Consider the following 17,237-nt stretch of genomic DNA (forward strand, 5'->3'; position numbering starts at 1 on the left):
TCTTGTTTTTTGGGGGGCGGGGGTGGTGGTGGTGGTGGTACGTTTTTTCCTACAGAAATGTTTTTAAAATTCTGTGTTAATAATTTGTGAGGTTGTACTCAGATCCTGCCACCATAAAAGACAAAGATGCCTCTTATAAATGACTGTGCAGTCTGGAGGACTCTTGCTCACTCCAGCTCCCCGATTATTCTCTCATGTGACCGCCCTTGTCTGTGTCACTGTGCTCATCTAGAAAGTGGCTGGGTTGCTAGAACTAAACCCGTTCATAGATCTTAAGGACACAGAGAGCGAGGCTAGACCACTGGGAGAAGGAAAGGACAGGATCAGGAGAGGCGACTGGAGGGAAGGGGAATACTGGGCAGAGGGGAGTAAAAGGGGGAAAAAAATTGGGACTACTGTAACAACATAATCACTAAAATATACTAAAAAGAAATAAAAAATAAAAAAAACAGAACCCGGCAGTGGTAGCACCAGGAAGGAAGATTGGCTTGTCACTCTATACTGGGGAAAAGAAGCGATTGGTCGATTGGTCTTTGGTAGACTTGGCCCCGCCTCAGCAGGCGGAAATTTCAAAGGTAATTGGGCGTTCAGACCTCCCACACCTGAACTAATATAAGCCCAGGTGAAGGAAGGATCATTCTCTTACCCACCTGGAAACATACTGTCCGGTGAGTTGGCGAGACCTTGAGGCTCTGGAAGGGGCCTCGCGGTCACGGGCGCCTGAGGGTCCGGGAGGGAGCCTGAACCCGGACAGAGGCCGGTGCGAGCTGAGCTGCCCGGGTGACAGCTCACGAGCCACCTGCGCCTCCAAATCACGGTGCTTTGAAGGGGAGCAGCAGCTCCGGGAACTGCCTCCTGTTGCGGTCGGGCTGGGTTTTTCCCTCGGTTTTCCGGAGGGGATGGGATTTCAGACAAGAGCCTGCCGTTGTCGCGGACCCTCAGCGTCGGAATGAAAACCTCCTTTCCTTCCCATCGGCCTGTGTCTCTAGAGCTTCCTAATGTGGGCGCGGGAAGCAGATCCCCCACTTTGGTTCTGTAACAACGTGCACTGAACAGGGGCTGGCACCTAACAGGACGGGCTGATATTTTTTTTTCGTCTCTGCCCGGATTAAAATGTTTTGCAAGTCACCATGGCTGTCAGGACCCAGGCTGGACGCAGGACGTCTGCTAAGGGGCTGCCGCTTCTTTTCCCGCCTCCTCTTGAACCCCCTCCCCCCCTCTGACCTCCTCCCTCTCCCCTCCCCTCTCGCTCTGCTCCGCGGCCGCCTTCACTTCTCCCTGCTCCACTGTGCAACCTGCCCCTGATGCCGCTGAGCGGCCGAGAACCCCGCCTGCTGCACGTGAGGGCCGCGCCCGCCTAGCAGGCTCGGGCCGGTTAGCTCCGCTCCCTCTGAGGGGCGATGGCCGCGCGCGGAGCCTTCTGGGAAGTGTAGTAGCCCGGCTCGCGCAGGCGCAGTCTGAACTGTTGCGGTTGTGTCCTAGTGGATGCCGGGCGGTTTCTTGAGGTAGACAGGTGGGACGTCCGGCTTTGCTCTCTGAGGGCCTGAGGAGACCTCGTGGGGCCCTGGGAAGCGGCGTGTGGATGCGGGAGGGGGTGCGACTGAGGGTGCTGCGCAGGCGCGCGCGGAGCGCGTCTGTCCTGTCCGAGGCTCCCCCCGCGTGTGCACCTGCGCCTCTGTCTGCGGGCGTGGCTGCCGTGTGTGCGGTGCGTGTGGGGGACCCTCCCGAGAGCGTGGGGAAGGCTGCCCTCCTGCACAGAGGGCCTTGCGGAGCTGCCCGCCTGCCGGCCCGAGCCCACGGGCTTCCTGCCCTCAGAGCCTCACCTGGCCCTGGGGGGGGGGGGGGGGGCGGGGCTGAGAAAGAGGTCAGAGACCCCGCCCCTTGCTGACGGGGTAGGTTGTTCAGGGCGTGTATGGGGTGCTCAGGGTATGGCTCTGGGCATTTGTAGGTCTTTTAAGTAATTCTCAGCTAGGCACCCTCACTATCTCCTTTTTAAAGATGGGGAAACTGAGGCTCGGAGACTAAGTGAATCTCACAGCTGCACGCTGAGGCATCAGTTTCCAGAGCCTCTGCACTAGCCACCGCGTAGGTGTCAAATCCTTGTTTCCCCTTAGAAACAAGGAAGGAAGGAAATGTCAGAAACTTGGACAGAGGAAGAGCAGGAGCAGTAGCATCAGCCACCCCAGGCTCTGCATCTACAGATCTGAGGCCACACAGGGTTCAATTGTCACCAGCCCCGTGCTCATGGCACTTCCAGGACCACTGTGCCTTCACTGCCTCCTTTTTATTAATACAGTAAAAAGTAGAGTTGTGGTTGCCCTGCTATAAGGACAAATTAGTTAGGCTGGATTAGATTTCGCTTTTTATCTTATAATATGAAAACAAATGAGATTTTCTAAGACACTTATAAGTGTGAGGGTCCTGGGCGGACTGTGCCTCCTGGGTAACTAGGCTCTGGTGGCTTCCTTGTCCTCCCCCAATTGCCATGTTGTTGACCTCCTGGTGCAGGGATAGGAGTCAGAGACCAAAGGTTCAGAAAGACGACATTTGTAAAAATTAGTCTGTTTTAAGCCCCAGCTGGTGTGGATTGGGCACCGACCTGTGACCCAGAGGATTGCTGGTTCGATTCCCCATTGGAGCCTTGTCCCTGATTTGTGGGACCAGTGCATGTTGGGGTTCTCCTACAGGCAACCAGTTGGTGTGTCTTTCGCTCAGTAATGTTTTTTCTCCCTCCCTTCTTTCCCCTCTCTATCAAAATAAATAAACTTTAAAAAATTTTTTGTTTAAAAACTCATGAAGTCACTGCACCTGGGGACATAACAGAACTCCTGCTTGTGGAAGACTACCTTAAATTTCAGACTTGACACCCACCAGGTATCTGTATATCCAGTGTTGGGTGGCTGGGGTTTGTTTTTAGCAACAGTGCTATAGGAATCATCATTTATATGTTTACTTATTTGAGAGAGAGAGAGGAAGAAAGGGTGCAGAGCACTGATCAATTGTTTCCCACTGGTACCCTGATCTCTGGTCAGCGGTGAAACTCACAACCTAGGCCTGAGCCACCACCAGGGACTGAACCAGATCCTTTGTGTTTGGGACGATGCTCCAAGCAATGCAGTCACACAGCTCCAGGCTTCCTACATGTACCTGATCATTGAGCCTCATAGAAACCCCAGGAGATCTAGGGATGACCCAGAGAGTGGGGGTGGTGCTGGGTGTGTATTCTGTTTCCCGGGGCCAGCAGTCAATCTGGGTGAGTGGTGTCTTTTCCTCCCTCTAACTGTGGGACTGGCTGTGTGTGCATGCGTGTATTGGGGGCGTGTCAGTATGTTATTGTGAAGTGAACACCAAGCACATGGACTTGAATGTACTTGGCCCAGTTTTAATTCCAGCCTTGTGTTCTGCATGGATGGCTTATCTTTTTGTCCTCAGTTACTTCATCTGTGACATGCGATGAGTGGACATAGCCCCCACCTTGTAGGGTGTCAGGAGGGTTAAATCTGGGGTGTTTGTGGTGTGCCTTGGATGCTATCAGCCCCCCACACGTTCACTATTAATGTGTGTGCGTGTCCCTGTCTGCATTTCACTCTGTGCTAGAAGTGGTTTCTCACTGTGTCTTTCTCTTTCTTCCCCTGATACCAGCTTGCCCTTCCCCCAGTCACCATGGGCACTGGAAGGATGGCCACCCAGCCGCTGACCAAGAAGGCCCTGGTGAGTCATGTCACCCTCTTGCACCTGGGCTGGGATGACCCTCGATGTTTTTTTTAAAAAAGAAATTCTTTCTCTGAGCATGCGTCACAGATGGCTGGAGTATCATCCTGTGCACCAAAAGTTGCAGGTTCATCCCTGGCTCACAGTGCATTTGGGAGGCAGTTTTTGGATGTTTCTCTTTCAAATCTTGTTTTACTCTATCCCTCCTTTCTGTGAAATCAATAAACAGATCTTCAGAAAAAGATTACAAAAGAAAAATTAATCCTTGGTCTTTACCTAAGTATGAATGGGGCAAAGAATCAAATAAAAATGATATAAAGTAAGATTAACAGTAACAAACATGTAGAAGAGATTGTATGAAATGTCCAATTAATAAAAGATGGTAGTAGCTGCCATTTCAGAGATCTTCCTGCAGCAGTAGGTAGCGGTGCATTCACATATGTGTGAACTCATTTAGCCCCCTAACAACTACAAGATGGGGCGCTGTTACTACGAGGGCCATTGAACAAACAGGCTCAGGAAGGTTCATACAGTTGAACACAGAAACACAGCAAAGGGGCTGTGGGGCAGAGCCAGCTTTTCATTGATGGCTCCGAAGCCTGGACTGTTAATCACTGTCTGCCTGTACAGCTCCCTCATCATGCGGTTTTGGCCCCAGGACAGAGGAGACAGTGTGAGCCCACATTCTCTGACGGGAACTCAGAGCACAGATTCAGGTGCATCCTCCTCTCAGGGAGGGTGAGCTGTCGTCCATGTTCCAGAAAGATTGGTTCCTCTGCTTGGACCATGATGTTGCCATAACAAAGCACCACAGACAGGGAGGTGTGAATAAGGGGAATCATTTTCCCATAGTTCTGTGGCCCAGAAGTCCAAGATCAAGGTGTTGGCAGAGTGCTGTGCCCTCTGAGGCACCAGGGAAGGGTCTGTTCCCAAGGTTTCTCCCAGTTTCTGCTGCTCTAGTGGCTAATGATAGAATAACTCCCATCCTCATGTTGTGTGTCCTTCCATGACTGTCACAGTGTCCTAATTTCTCGGATTTATAAGGACATCAGTACTATCTCCTTAGGTACCACCTTTCTCCAATGGACGTCATCTTAACTCTTTCAAACTGCGATGGCTATTTGCAAATCAGGTCCCATCCTGAGATGCTGGGGGTTAGCACTTCAATACAGGAATGCCACACAAATCTCATCCAGGTAACCCATGTACATGGCTTAGACTAAAACCTGGCTCAGAGCAACTGCCTAATGAGCATCAGGTGTCATTAGTGCTATGGTGACAACATTGTCATCCTCATGTCACCTTGTGATCCACGGAGTGCTGAGCCAAAATCATTTCATGCATACGGTCACCGTGTCTGTGTCCTCTGCTCCGTCTGCTTTTTAGCCTCAGATCTTGACCCTCCTGCCCCCACCCAGAATCTCCCCCTAAGGATGTAACCACAGACCACACCTTCCAGCTTCCCAGAAATCCCCTAGAGCTGCCGCTGCTCAGACACCTGTCACGAAGGTAATGACCAGATTGCAGAGAATTCTCTTGACAGGCATGATGTGATATTTCATTGTAAAAATTTGCAGCTATCTCGTGATTACGGATGTATGTTTTTTCATATGTCTCTTGGCCATGTGTATGCCCTTTTTGAGAAGTGTTTATTGAGGCCCTTTGCCATTGTTTAAGTGGGTTGTTTGTCTTCCTGGCGAACAGCCCCATAGTTTCTTTGTCAGTCCAAGGCCCATCCAGTGTACTTAGGCAGTGAGGACACTGATTGGTAAGGCACTCCAAAGCTCTGAACCTTGGTGACACCACGTTACATGCGTCCTGTGTGCCTTCCAGATCTTCTCTGTGCTTCTGTCCGCATCACCATTTTGCATGCATCCTGTGTGCCTTCCTAATGCTCTTGGGCCTTCTGGCCCCATCTCCTGACCCCTGTGAGGAGCCCCTACTATGAGTGGTGTGCGCTTCCTCTTGCAGGGCTCTGTGGCGTTCCGGGATGTGATGGTGGACTTCACCCAGGAGGAGTGGCAGCAGCTGAAGCCTGCGCAGAAGGACCTGTACAGAGACGTGATGATGGAGATCTACTGGAACCTGGTCTCACTGGGTAAGAGGCAGCTCCACTACATTATTCAGCACCTGCTGTTACTCAGGATGACAGAGAAATGGAAAAGAAGGACATATCTAACTAGGTAGATTAGTTACTAGAAAATGAGTTCAAGTTACTTGAAACTAAAAGTAAACCTGAGTCCTGGCTAGTGTGCTCAGTGGTTTGAGCACCAGGTTGCCAACCTACAAATCACCTGTTTGATTAATGGTCAAGACCCATGCTTGGTTTGCAGATAGGTTCCCCAGTTTGGGGTATGTGAGAGGCAACCAATAGCACATTGATGTTTCTCTCCTTTTCTTTCTTCCTCCCTTCCCATTTATAAATATAAATAAAATCTTTTAAAAAGCAAATAAATATAAAAATATCATTGATGGTTGAAGAAGTGGGGAAGACACATATTAAAGGCAGAGGATTATAAGTATATGAAGAACTGTTAAAGTAAAATGTGAAAAAGAACAAGTGAATGATAGATGGGCCCAGTTTATCAGCATGCAATACACAGTTGTAGAAACACATGGATTTAAACATTACAAAGGATTTATAAACCATACGGATAGTCAAAAGAGTACCAATTGAGTCACAGAAACATAGTTCTTACCCATGAGGTACACAGAGTTAAAAAGGAATATTAGGCTCGGCCTTGCTCAGTTGGTTGGAGTGTCCTCCCTTACCCCGGAATGCTACAAGTCCGAATTCCTGACAGGACACATATCTAGGTTGCAAGTTTGATCCCAAGTCGGGGCAAATAAGGGAGGCAACTGATTGATATTTCACTCTCATGAACATTTGTGTCTTATTCTCTCTCCACCTCTATGTCCTCACCCACTTCCTCCCTCTCTAAGAATATCTTGGGTTGATCGATTAAAAAAACAACCAAAAAAAAGTAACAGCTGTATGTAGTACAATGTTGTAGAGAAAAGGACTCTTCATTATAGGAGCATGAAGTGGTGACAACTGTTTTGGAAAACTGTTTGGTGTTATCAACCAAATTTCAAATGATTCCATTTGTATAATAGGTCGTTTAAAAATTTTCCTGTAAGTGTGCAGAGCTTTTCATGGGAATAAAAATCAGGACGAATGCCCTACATGCTCACCTACCAGACTCTTAATGTGTCAAGGTGTATGAACATGAAGGAAAATATAACACTCCTCAGAGATGAGAATTCTTTGTAGTTACTGACACTGAAAAATATTTCTGGACAATATTGTTCTGGAAAACCTAACATTCAGAATTAGTATATGGTCCCATTTCATTAACAACTTTTGTGGACATTGAACTACCACTATTCGATTAACTGTGATTAGTTAAAATGAATGATTTGATGCACTTTTGACACCATATTACCTGGGAAATCATTCGTTGTGATATAGACTACACACGTCCATTAGCACAAAACCTTTTCTTTTTCCTTTCACACCACCCTCCACCCTCCGGTAACCACTGTGGTTTACTGTGCCTTTCCTAGCATTTTTTATGTATGGATTCATATGGCATGTCCTCCTTTTTTGTTTGTTTATTTGACTTTTTACACTTGGCCTCATAATTTTGAGGTTCACCCACAGTGTCTGTAGGATTCAATACTTCCCTTCTCTTTTTTCTTTCTTTTTTTTTCCCACTTCTAAATCCTCCCCCAACGGTATGTTTATTGATTTGAAAGAGAGAGAGAATGTGAAACACAATATGTTGCCTCTCCTAAAGGCCCCAACCTGAGATCAGACCCGCAGTCTCCTCATGCTCACAACAGTGCTCCCGTCAATGGCGCTTCCTGGCCGGGGCCATAACTCACTTCTTTTCATTGCAGAGTGATCTTTGCTTCATGTATAGACCACCATGTGTTTATCCATTCACTTGATGGTGAACACTTGAGTTGTGCCCAGTACTGATTATTTTTCTGTAGACACATGATGTCCTTTCTGTTGAGAATGCTTGGGTCATACCTAGGTATTAACTTCCAGAAATGCCACCCTTTTTCCCAAAGCACTTGTCCCATTATTACTTCCACCAGTAGGCACTGTGCATTGCATTGCTCCGTGTGCTTGTCAGAACTGAGTACGCTCAGCCTTTCTCACTGCAGCCACTCTGGTTAGTGAGCGGTCTTACCACAGCCCAGCTGACCGCTGGTGCTTGGGGCTTTCCAGGAGCTCATTTGTCGGAGGTCTGTTCTCTTCGGTGAAGTGTCTGATTCAAGTCTTTAGCCTGTTTTTTTTTGTTGTGTTGTTTGCTTCCTTATCATTTACTTTTGAATGTTCTTTACATTTTCTTTTGTTGTTAATTTTTTTTTTTTTAAGATTTTATTTACTCATTTTTAGAGAGAGAGGAAGGCAGGGAGAGAGGGAGGAAGAAACATCAATTTGCGGTTGCCTCTCACACACCCCCAACTGGGGACCTGGCCCGAAACCCAGGCATGTGCCCCGACTGGGAATCGAACCGGCAACCCTTTGTTTCATAGGCCAGCGCTCAATCCACTGAGCCACACCAGCCAGGCTGTTGTTAATTTTTGATTTAAGTCCTTTATGAGAGATGTGCTGTGTAACTATTTCTCACATTCTGTGGGTTGTCTTTTTCCCTCCTCAATGTCATCATTTCTAACAGACATTTTTATTTATGTTTTATTTAAGATTTTTATTTATTTTTAGAGAGAAGGGAAGGGAAGGAGAAAGAGAGGGAGAGAAATCAATGTGTGGTTGCCTCTTGCACCCGCAATTGGGGACCTGGTCTATAAGCCAGGCATGTGCCCGGACTGGGAATCGAACCGGTGACCCTTCGGTTTGCAGGTCGGCGCTCAATCCACTGACCCACACCAGCCAGGCTAACACACATGTTTTTAATGCTGATGGGGTCCGACTTATTTATTTTGTTGTTGCCTGTGCTTTCGTGACTTATCGGAGGTACAATTGCCTATCCAAACTCTGATGATTTACTCATGTTTTATCTAAAAGTTTTAGAATTTTATGTTTTTTTTTTTAGGTATTTTTTTCATTTTGAGTTAATTGCTGTGAATGATTTAAAAGGCGTGACATCACTTTTTTTTAAGTAAAAATTATTGTGGATACATTTTGGGGAAATCCATCTTATGGGTTTAAGTGTACATTTGTATGGTAAATGATCTGTGTATTACATTGTATCCCCGACACCCAAAGTCACATCTCTTTGCATCACCACATATCATCCCTCCTTCCAATGTGCATATCCAGCTGACCGGCACCGTTTCTTGATGAGCAGAAGTTTTTAATTTGAGCAAGTCCAGTTTTTCATTTATTTTCTGTGGGGATTGCACTTCAGACCATACTCACAACCCAGGCTCTTCTCTGTCCCCACAGTCCAGCTACAGGCCAGTTATGTCCCCAGCGTGTCTCACACCCATGGGCCCCCAACACACCTACCGTCACTCTCCTGCTTTCTTCCCCTGGAAAGTTACCCTCAGCCTCCATGTCCCAGGCCACCACCTGCTCTGACATCTGGCGTCACCCCCAGACCTCGGGGTCACGAAACCAGTATAATCTCTTACCTTACGTACTTGTCATACTTTTCCTCCGGGATAGAATAGTCACAGGAGGCCAGATAGTGACTCAGGGATTGGATCACGTCATGGAATGTGTTGGGTGACTTATTGGGAGGCTCCATTCTCAAGATTCGGTTTCCCCAATTTTAAAAGAAGTGTAATCTTACCAGCAATTCAGGCCATGCCAGCATATGTCTGACCCTTAGTGAAGGTTTATCAGGTGCCTTCTGTGTGCCGCACTCTATGGGAGCTGGGACCGGTGAGGTCCTTGCCTTCACGGAGCTCACTTTCTGCTGCGGGACCTGCCAATGTACAGATCCGGGTAGAGCAGTGAAATGAATTAAATCTCTCCTTTTTAAACTTTTTCCTATTATTTCTTTTTAAAGATTTTGTTTATATTTAGAGAGAAAGGAAGGGGGCAGAAGAGGGATAGAAATATCAATGTGCAGTTGCGTCCCAGGTGCCCACCTGCAGACCCGGCCCCCAACCCAGGCATGTGCCCTGACTGGGAATCGAACTGTCGACCCTTTGGTTCATAGGCCAGCAGTCAATCCACTGATCCACACCTGGCAGGGCTCACTCCTTTTAAAATATAAAACATATATATTTTTTTGTCCTGGCTTGTGAGGCTCTGTGGAATCAACGCTGGCCTGCAAAGGTAAGGGTCGACGGTCTGATTCCCCACCAGTGCACATGCCTGGGTTGCGAGCCACGTCCCCAGTTGGAGGCGTGCAACAAGCAAGTGATCTGTGTTGCTGTCGGAAGTTGATGATTCTCTCCTCCTTCTGCCTTCCTTTACCAGTCTCTAAAATTAATAAAATAAAATAAAATTTTAAATAAATTTTATTCTATTTCTTTTTATTATTTGTTTATTTCTAGAGAGGGTGGTGGGAGAAAGAGAGGAGAGAAACACTGAGGTGCGAGAGAAACATCAGTAAGTTGCCTCTCGTACAGCTCAGCACTGGGGACTTGCCCTGCAACCCCGGAAAGTGCTCTGACTGGGAATCCAACCTGCTACCTTTCCATCTACAGACTGGCTCGCAGTCTGTAGAGCTACACCAGCCAGGTCAAAGTTTCTTCTTAAAGGCTGCAAAACATACATAACATAACTATTTTTTGACCGTTTATCTATTTTTACAAGCAGTTCCGTGACATTAAGTACAATCACATTGTAGTTCAACCATCATCATGATACACATTGATTTCTTATTTCTCCCCAACTCACAATATGCCACCCCTAAAATGAGCTCCCATTCTCCTCCCCAAGCCCTGGAACTTGGGTCCTACTTTCTATATCTGTCATTTGATGATTCTAGTTGCCTAGAATATATGCTAATGGTCATCCTGTGTGTGATTTAGTCTGCTAAGTCTGTTTCATGGGTCTTTTTTTCTTTGTATCCTTTGGGACTGGAGGTTCCAAAATCACAGTTTTCACATCCCATGTGCTAGGTTGCACTATCAGTCAGAGGCACCCAGTAGGCCCCTGCATTATTCCTCAGCATAGGGTGTCGTGGCAGTGAGCATCCGTTTAGGAATTAGTCAGCATAGAGAGACTGAAATCCAGGCTCTCAAGACTCGAGGGTGGGGACTCAGACTCAATTCTTGTGGGGACAGTGTTGGCTTAAATGCGGAATTCGGACAGCTGATTACCACTCATACATTCTTTGTTGTCTCCTAGGAATGTGGGCTTTGTCAGGCTGGATCTTTACTCTTTTAATGAGATTTTTGTGTACGATATCATTGTTTTTTAAATATTGGGAAGAATCGTGATGGCCATGTAGAGTCCAGAAATCAGGACAGCACATAGGCTGGAAACAGAGATTGAGTACCCATGGGACACAGACGGGGGAACTAGAGTGGCTGTGGTCACCAGGGAGGGATGAGTGTGCAAGAGGAGGGCGAGGGGTCAGCAGCCAGGGCCAGGCCGCTCCTGAGCAGCGTAGGAAGGCGGGAGCTTGGCTGGGCGGTGGGGAGACGGGGAACAACCAGCACAGCCACACGTGAGTTGGCTCCACTTCATTTCTCACTAGAGTCAATCCTTTGAGAAGCACAGCGGGCGGGGGGCGTGCACGACGAGGCCTGGAAGCGAAGAGCCGGGTGCTGTGAACACTCACTGGGTTTGTAGGAGCCCTGGATCTGCCTTCTCCTTTTTTCTCTCCAGGGATCCTCCCCCAGCTCTGAGCTTCCCTGGCCGCCTTTGCACCCACTCCCAAGGGGCCCTTTCTCGCTCTCTGCTCACCTCCCTCAACCTCAACGTCTCAGCTCACTGCTTCCCTTCTCCCTGTGTCCCCACGACAGGCTGTGCCCTGCTCTCAGGCTGTGCCGTGTGTCCTGGGAAGGTCCTCCCTCCCCACATTGTTAACTACATGTGTGCCATCCTTTCTTTCGCCCTCCCCTCAGACTTGGAGACTAGACCTGGCCTGAAAGAATTGGACCCATGGGAAGACGCTTGGGCAGACAGACCCTCTGTTGCAGTGGTGGCGGAAGGAGCTACGAGGGATGGTGCCTGGGTTTGTGCCTATGAAGGAGCGGGGACACAGGGTGACCGGGCGGGATGGCGACAGGGGAGCACAGGGCCCCATTTGTGGCATTTGGACATGACCCAAGCATTAGCCCCTGAATGTCGTGAATTTAATGCATTTGTCCAGCAAAGCTCCATGTCAGACCCAACGAGATCAGAAGGACGGAGAGGAGCAGGGATACACCCGTTCACCACGTGTGGGAACAACTTAGGTGCTTCAGGCCTGGGCACACCCTCCAAACCCATTGCAGAGAAGAAGCCCTACAAGTGCGGGCATTGTGGGAAGGCTTTCAGGTATAACTCATCCTGGAAGGAGCAGGATCAAATTCACACCAAGGAGAAACCCTTCTTGTGCATGACCTGTGGGCAGCAGTTCAGTTGTCAGTCGTATGTCACCACCCAACAGCCCGTGCACACCGGGGAAAAGCCGTACGTGTGCAGGGACTGCGGCAAGGCCTTCACCCAGAAACCCTACCTCATCCAGCACCAGAAGACGCACAGTGGAGAGAGGCCCTACATGTGCTCTGACTGTGGCAAGGCCTTTGGCCAAAAAGGCCACCTTGTCCAGCACCAGAGGACACACACTGGAGAGAAGCCATATGCTTGCCAGGACTGTGGCAAGGCCTTCTGTGAGTACAGGAATCTCACTGTGCATCAAAGGACACACACCGGGGAAAAGCCATACGTGTGTGGGGAGTGTGGCAAAGCCTTCAGTCACAAAATGAGCCTCATTGTGCATCAGAGAATACACACTGGGGAGAAGCCCTATGTCTGTGGTGACTGTGGTAAGGCCTTCACCCAGAGACCCCACCTCATCCAGCACCGAAGGGTGCACACTGGTGAAAGGCCATACACCTGCCAGATCTGTGGCAAGGCCTTCCGTGAGAACAGGAATCTCATAGTGCATCAAAGGACGCATACGGGGGAAAAGCCGTACATGTGTGGAGAGTGTGGCAAGGCCTTCAGCCACAAGACAACCCTCATTGTTCATCAGAGGTCACACACTGGGGAAAAGTCATATTTATGCGGTAACTGTGGCAAGGCTTTCAGGCACAAGACAAGCCTCATCGTGCATCAGAGGTCACACAGTGGGGAGAAGCCATATGTGTGTGATGACTGTGGCAAGGCCTTCACCCAAAAATACCACCTCATGCAGCACCACATGAGGGTGCACACTGGGAAGAGGCCTTATATCTGCCAGGACTGTGGCAGGGCCTTCCGTGAGAACATGAAACTCTTGGTGCATCAAAGGACACACACTGGGGAAAGGCCATTCGTGTGTGGGGAGTGTGGCAAAGCCTACAGCCTGAAGATGAACCTCATTGTACATCAGAGGTCACACACCGGGGGAGAAACTGTATGTGTGCAGTGAACGTGGCAAGGTTAACAACCAGAACAGGAACTTCATTTTTCATGAGAGCACACACACCGGGGAGAAGCCTTACATGTGCCTGGACTGTGGCAAGGCCTTCAGATGGAAGGAGTCCCTCAGGAAACACCAGAGGAAACACACTGGTGATAAGACTCTGTGCATGTGGGGACTGCAGAATGGACTTCAGCTAGAAAGGGAAACTCATCATACACCAGAGGACACAGGCTGGGGGTAAGCAGTATTTGTGCCAGGACTGTGGCAGGGCCTTCAGCAAGAATTGAATCCTCATCCACCACAAGAGGATGCACACTGGGGAGAATCCATATGTGTGTAGGGACCGTGGCAAGGACTTTGTCCAGAGCAAGTCTTATCATACACCACAGCATGCACACTAGAGAGAAGCTGTATGTATGGGGGAATGTGGAAAGGCTTTCAGCCAGAGTCTTATCATACACCCGAGGATGGACACCGGGACAAGCCATACATGTGGGGCCACTGTGGTAAGTCCTTCAGGCAAAACTGCTCACTCAGGTAGCACCACTGCTTGCATAGCAGGGAGTAGCCCTAGCAGTGCTCAGTCTGCCAGAAGGGCTTCAGGCTACACTTGTCCCTCTAGGACATGTGACTGACCAAACCGTGGAGAAGCCTTCTAAGTGTGGCCAATAGGGCAAAGTGTTCAGCAAAAACTTCCTCTTCCCTGTCCTCTGTAGAATCTACATGGAAAACCAGCCCTATGAATGTGACAAATGCACGAAAACCTTAAGGAGGATCTTCAACCTTATGTGACAACAGGGGGATGCACACTTGGCAAAGAAGGGAGAAGAAAAGGAGAGAAACATAAACTTGTGGTTGGCTCTCACATGCTCCCAGCTGGGACCTGGATCCAACCCAGGCATGTGCCCTGACTGGGAATGAAACCAGTGACCCTTTGGTTCCCAGGCTGGCACTCAGTCCACTGAGCCACACCACCCAGGGAAAGAATGAATTTTATGATAATTTCAAATTTACTTAGAGGGTTTGGAATATGAAAACTCACCGGGCCAACAACACCTTTAGAAAAGTAGGAAAGAGCCAGAGTTCAGTGGGTCTACCTGATCAAAAGTTCAAATCAGCCACTGAGAGCTTCTTGCCCCTTACACAGGAGTGGAAATTATATTAGGGCAAATGGACACACATTCAGCATAGAGTGGCTGTTATTATATTTGTGTGTTGAGTGATGGGCACAGCTGTGGGTGCCCTGGTGACCAGATCTTTGGGAAAAACAAACATGTCCATCTGTTCCATCATCAGTTCTAGAGTGGCTAGAATGTTATACCAGGGGATCATTCAAAACCTGCACAATTTATGGCCTAATCTGATCAGATGATTGGCATGTGTCTTTACCCACTGTGATTCCAAAATAGCACATACGGTGTACAATGTACACAATTGATTCTATTAGGAAGTAAGACTTTTTAAGACATTTTAAGCTGCAAGGCTTTTCATCATTCCAAATAAAAATGTCACTCAAATAATGTGATTTTAAGGGTTTATCATTCAAGTTAGTATAAAATATAGACATGCTGTATTCTTATAAATACACAATATTATTCTTTGACTCAGCCTCACAACATAAAAGCTAGGACCTTGCAAATAACTGACATACAACTATATAACACTCCCCCAATTTCGAAAGCGAAGGAAATCATTTATTGATTCATTACAAGTCGGTTTTCTTTTTCACTTTGGAGGGTACATTTTTTCCCACAGATGTGTTTTTGAAACTAAGTAATTTCACATAGGTTGTAGCCAGATCCTGCCACTCTAAAATACAAAGATGCCTCTTAAAAATGACTGCAGTTTTCCCCCTCATCTGCTTTCATCCCATGCTCCCCAGGACCCAGAAAGCTGTTTGCAGACACAGCAGGGCTAATTCCAGGTGGATGAGTTCTTTAAAAAAATGGTAGAGAGCTGTGCATTGTACCTAGAGCAGAGGTATTCAACCTGTGAGTCGCCACCCCTTTGGGGGTCGAACGACCCCAAAGGGTCACCTAAGAACATCGGAAAACATAATTACATATTGTTTTTGTGATTAATCACTATACTTTAATTATGTTCAATTTGTAACAATGAATATACATCCTGCATATCATATATTTACATTACAATTCATAAAGGTAGCAAAATTACAGTTATGAAGTAGCAATGAAAATAATTTTATGGTTGGGGGTCACCACAACATAAGCAACTGTATTAAAGGGTCGTGGCATTAGAAAGGTTGAGAACCACTGACCTAGAGGTTTCCTCATGGACAGCTCCATTGGTCTGATTCAGCACCAGGGAGAGGTGTCCTGATGACATTCAGCAAGATGGTCTTCTTGGGGGCAGGGGGCGAGCGTTCAGTAAGACAGCTCACCAGGGCTGGCTCAACACCTTTAATAGATCTATCTGAAAGGGGGTTCAGCCGTGGTAGGGCTTAGATGAAGCAATGTCCCATATACTAAAACGTGTTGCATTGCAAAGGATCGATGTTTCTCACATCGATTTCTCTAAATGCCTTCCTCTCAAAAATGAGCATCTCTTCGGGTGAGGATTAAAAGTCATTAATCACCACTTAAGGGGGCTGCAGTAGCATTTCTGTGGTCACTGAGACATTCAGAGAATACTTTTGCACTTGGCTTTGTGGGTTATGGTGTAAGAGGGCCCCAGCCTGAGGCCTTTTTCCATCCCAGCTCCCCCATTTTTCTCTCCCATGACCGCCCTTGTCTGCATCACTGCTCATCTGGAAAGTAGCTTGGTTGCCAGGACTAAACCCGTTTGTACATCTTAAGGACATAGATAATGAGGTCGGACCACTGGGAAAAGGAAAAGGCAGGATCAGGAGACGCAACCTGAGCAGATCTTCATCTGCCCTGATCAATGGCGAAGTGGGCGGGGCATGGAGGTGGGGTGGCGGTGTTCTACCTGGAAAGAGGAACATCCTTTTCTTGGGAGGCATATACTCTGATTCAGATTAGAGGTCAGCAGGAGGAAGTATTGCACTGAGCTGGAGCAGTGCGAGGACGAGGAATAGAGAGGAGAAAAGCCCTCTTACCCCTTTCTGATCCTGATTGGGGCTGGGATCAGAGGGAGGAAGGCACTTGCTCAAAAGTGGTCAGCATAGGGCAGGGGGAGGTGCTGGAAGGAAGACTAGGCTGTCAGTCCATCCTGAGTAAAACAAGTGATTGGTCGTGGGTACACCGCACCACCCTCAGCACGCGGAAATTTGGAAGGTAATTGGACATTCAGATCTCTCACACCTGAAACTAATATAAACCCAGGTGAAGGAAGGGCCATAGTATTACCCACCTGGCAAACAGATTGTCGAGTTGGTGGGACCTTGTGTCTCAGGAAGCGGCCTCACGGACCTGGCCGTGTGTGGGTCCCGGGAGGAAGCCAGAAACCGGACAGCGGCGGGTACGAGCTGAGCTGTGCGGTGAGTGCTCAGCGGCACCTGCGGCTCCAAATCACGGTGCTTTGAAGGGGAGCAGCAGCTCCGGAAACTGCCTCCTGCTGCGGTCCGGCTGCGGACGGCTGGGTTTTTCCCTGGTTTTCCGGAGGGGATGGGCTTTCAGACAAGAGCCTGCCGTTGTCGCGGACCCTCGACGTCGGAATGAAAACCCTCTTTTCTTTCCCACCGGCCTGTGTCTCTAGAGCTTCCTAATGGGGGCGGCGGGAAGCGGATCCACCGCTTAGGTTCTGTAACGAAAACACGCCCAGAACAGGAGCCGGCACCTAACGGGACGGGCTGACACTTGATTTCTTCCGTCTCTCACGCTTTACAACCTTTCTGCCTGCCAGCATGGCGATTAGGGTCGGTGCTGGACGCCGGACGTCTGCTGAGGGGCCGCAGCGTCTTCTCCCGCCTCCACCGAGGCCCCGCCTCCTCTGGGATTCCCCTCCCCCTCGCTGTGCTCCGCAGGCGCCTTCGCTTCTCCCTGCACCGCCGTCTCCCTCTCCCCTTCCGTGGCCGCCACCCCCTCCGCCCTCCCCGCTGCTCTGTCGTCCTCC

At 48.6% G+C, this 17,237-nt stretch overlaps 1 protein-coding gene across 1 annotated transcript; it reads left to right on the top strand.

The window, feature by feature from the left end:
* Positions 1-1,482: 1,482 nt before the first annotated feature.
* LOC149995626 (uncharacterized) lies at positions 1,483-14,849 on the top strand. Its single transcript, XM_090260010.1, is given in 5 exon segments — positions 1,483-1,505; positions 3,643-3,711; positions 5,683-5,809; positions 11,716-13,181; positions 13,183-14,849. Coding segments are annotated over 4 exon segments (1,902 nt in total). The 5' UTR covers positions 1,483-1,505; positions 3,643-3,663; the 3' UTR covers positions 13,444-14,849.
* The last annotated feature ends 2,388 nt before the right edge of the window (positions 14,850-17,237 follow it).

The sequence above is a fragment of the Furipterus horrens genome, unplaced genomic scaffold (genome assembly GCF_987537825.1).
Source record: "Furipterus horrens unplaced genomic scaffold, mFurHor1.1.pri manual_scaffold_13, whole genome shotgun sequence".
Taxonomy (NCBI): domain Eukaryota; kingdom Metazoa; phylum Chordata; class Mammalia; order Chiroptera; family Furipteridae; genus Furipterus; species Furipterus horrens.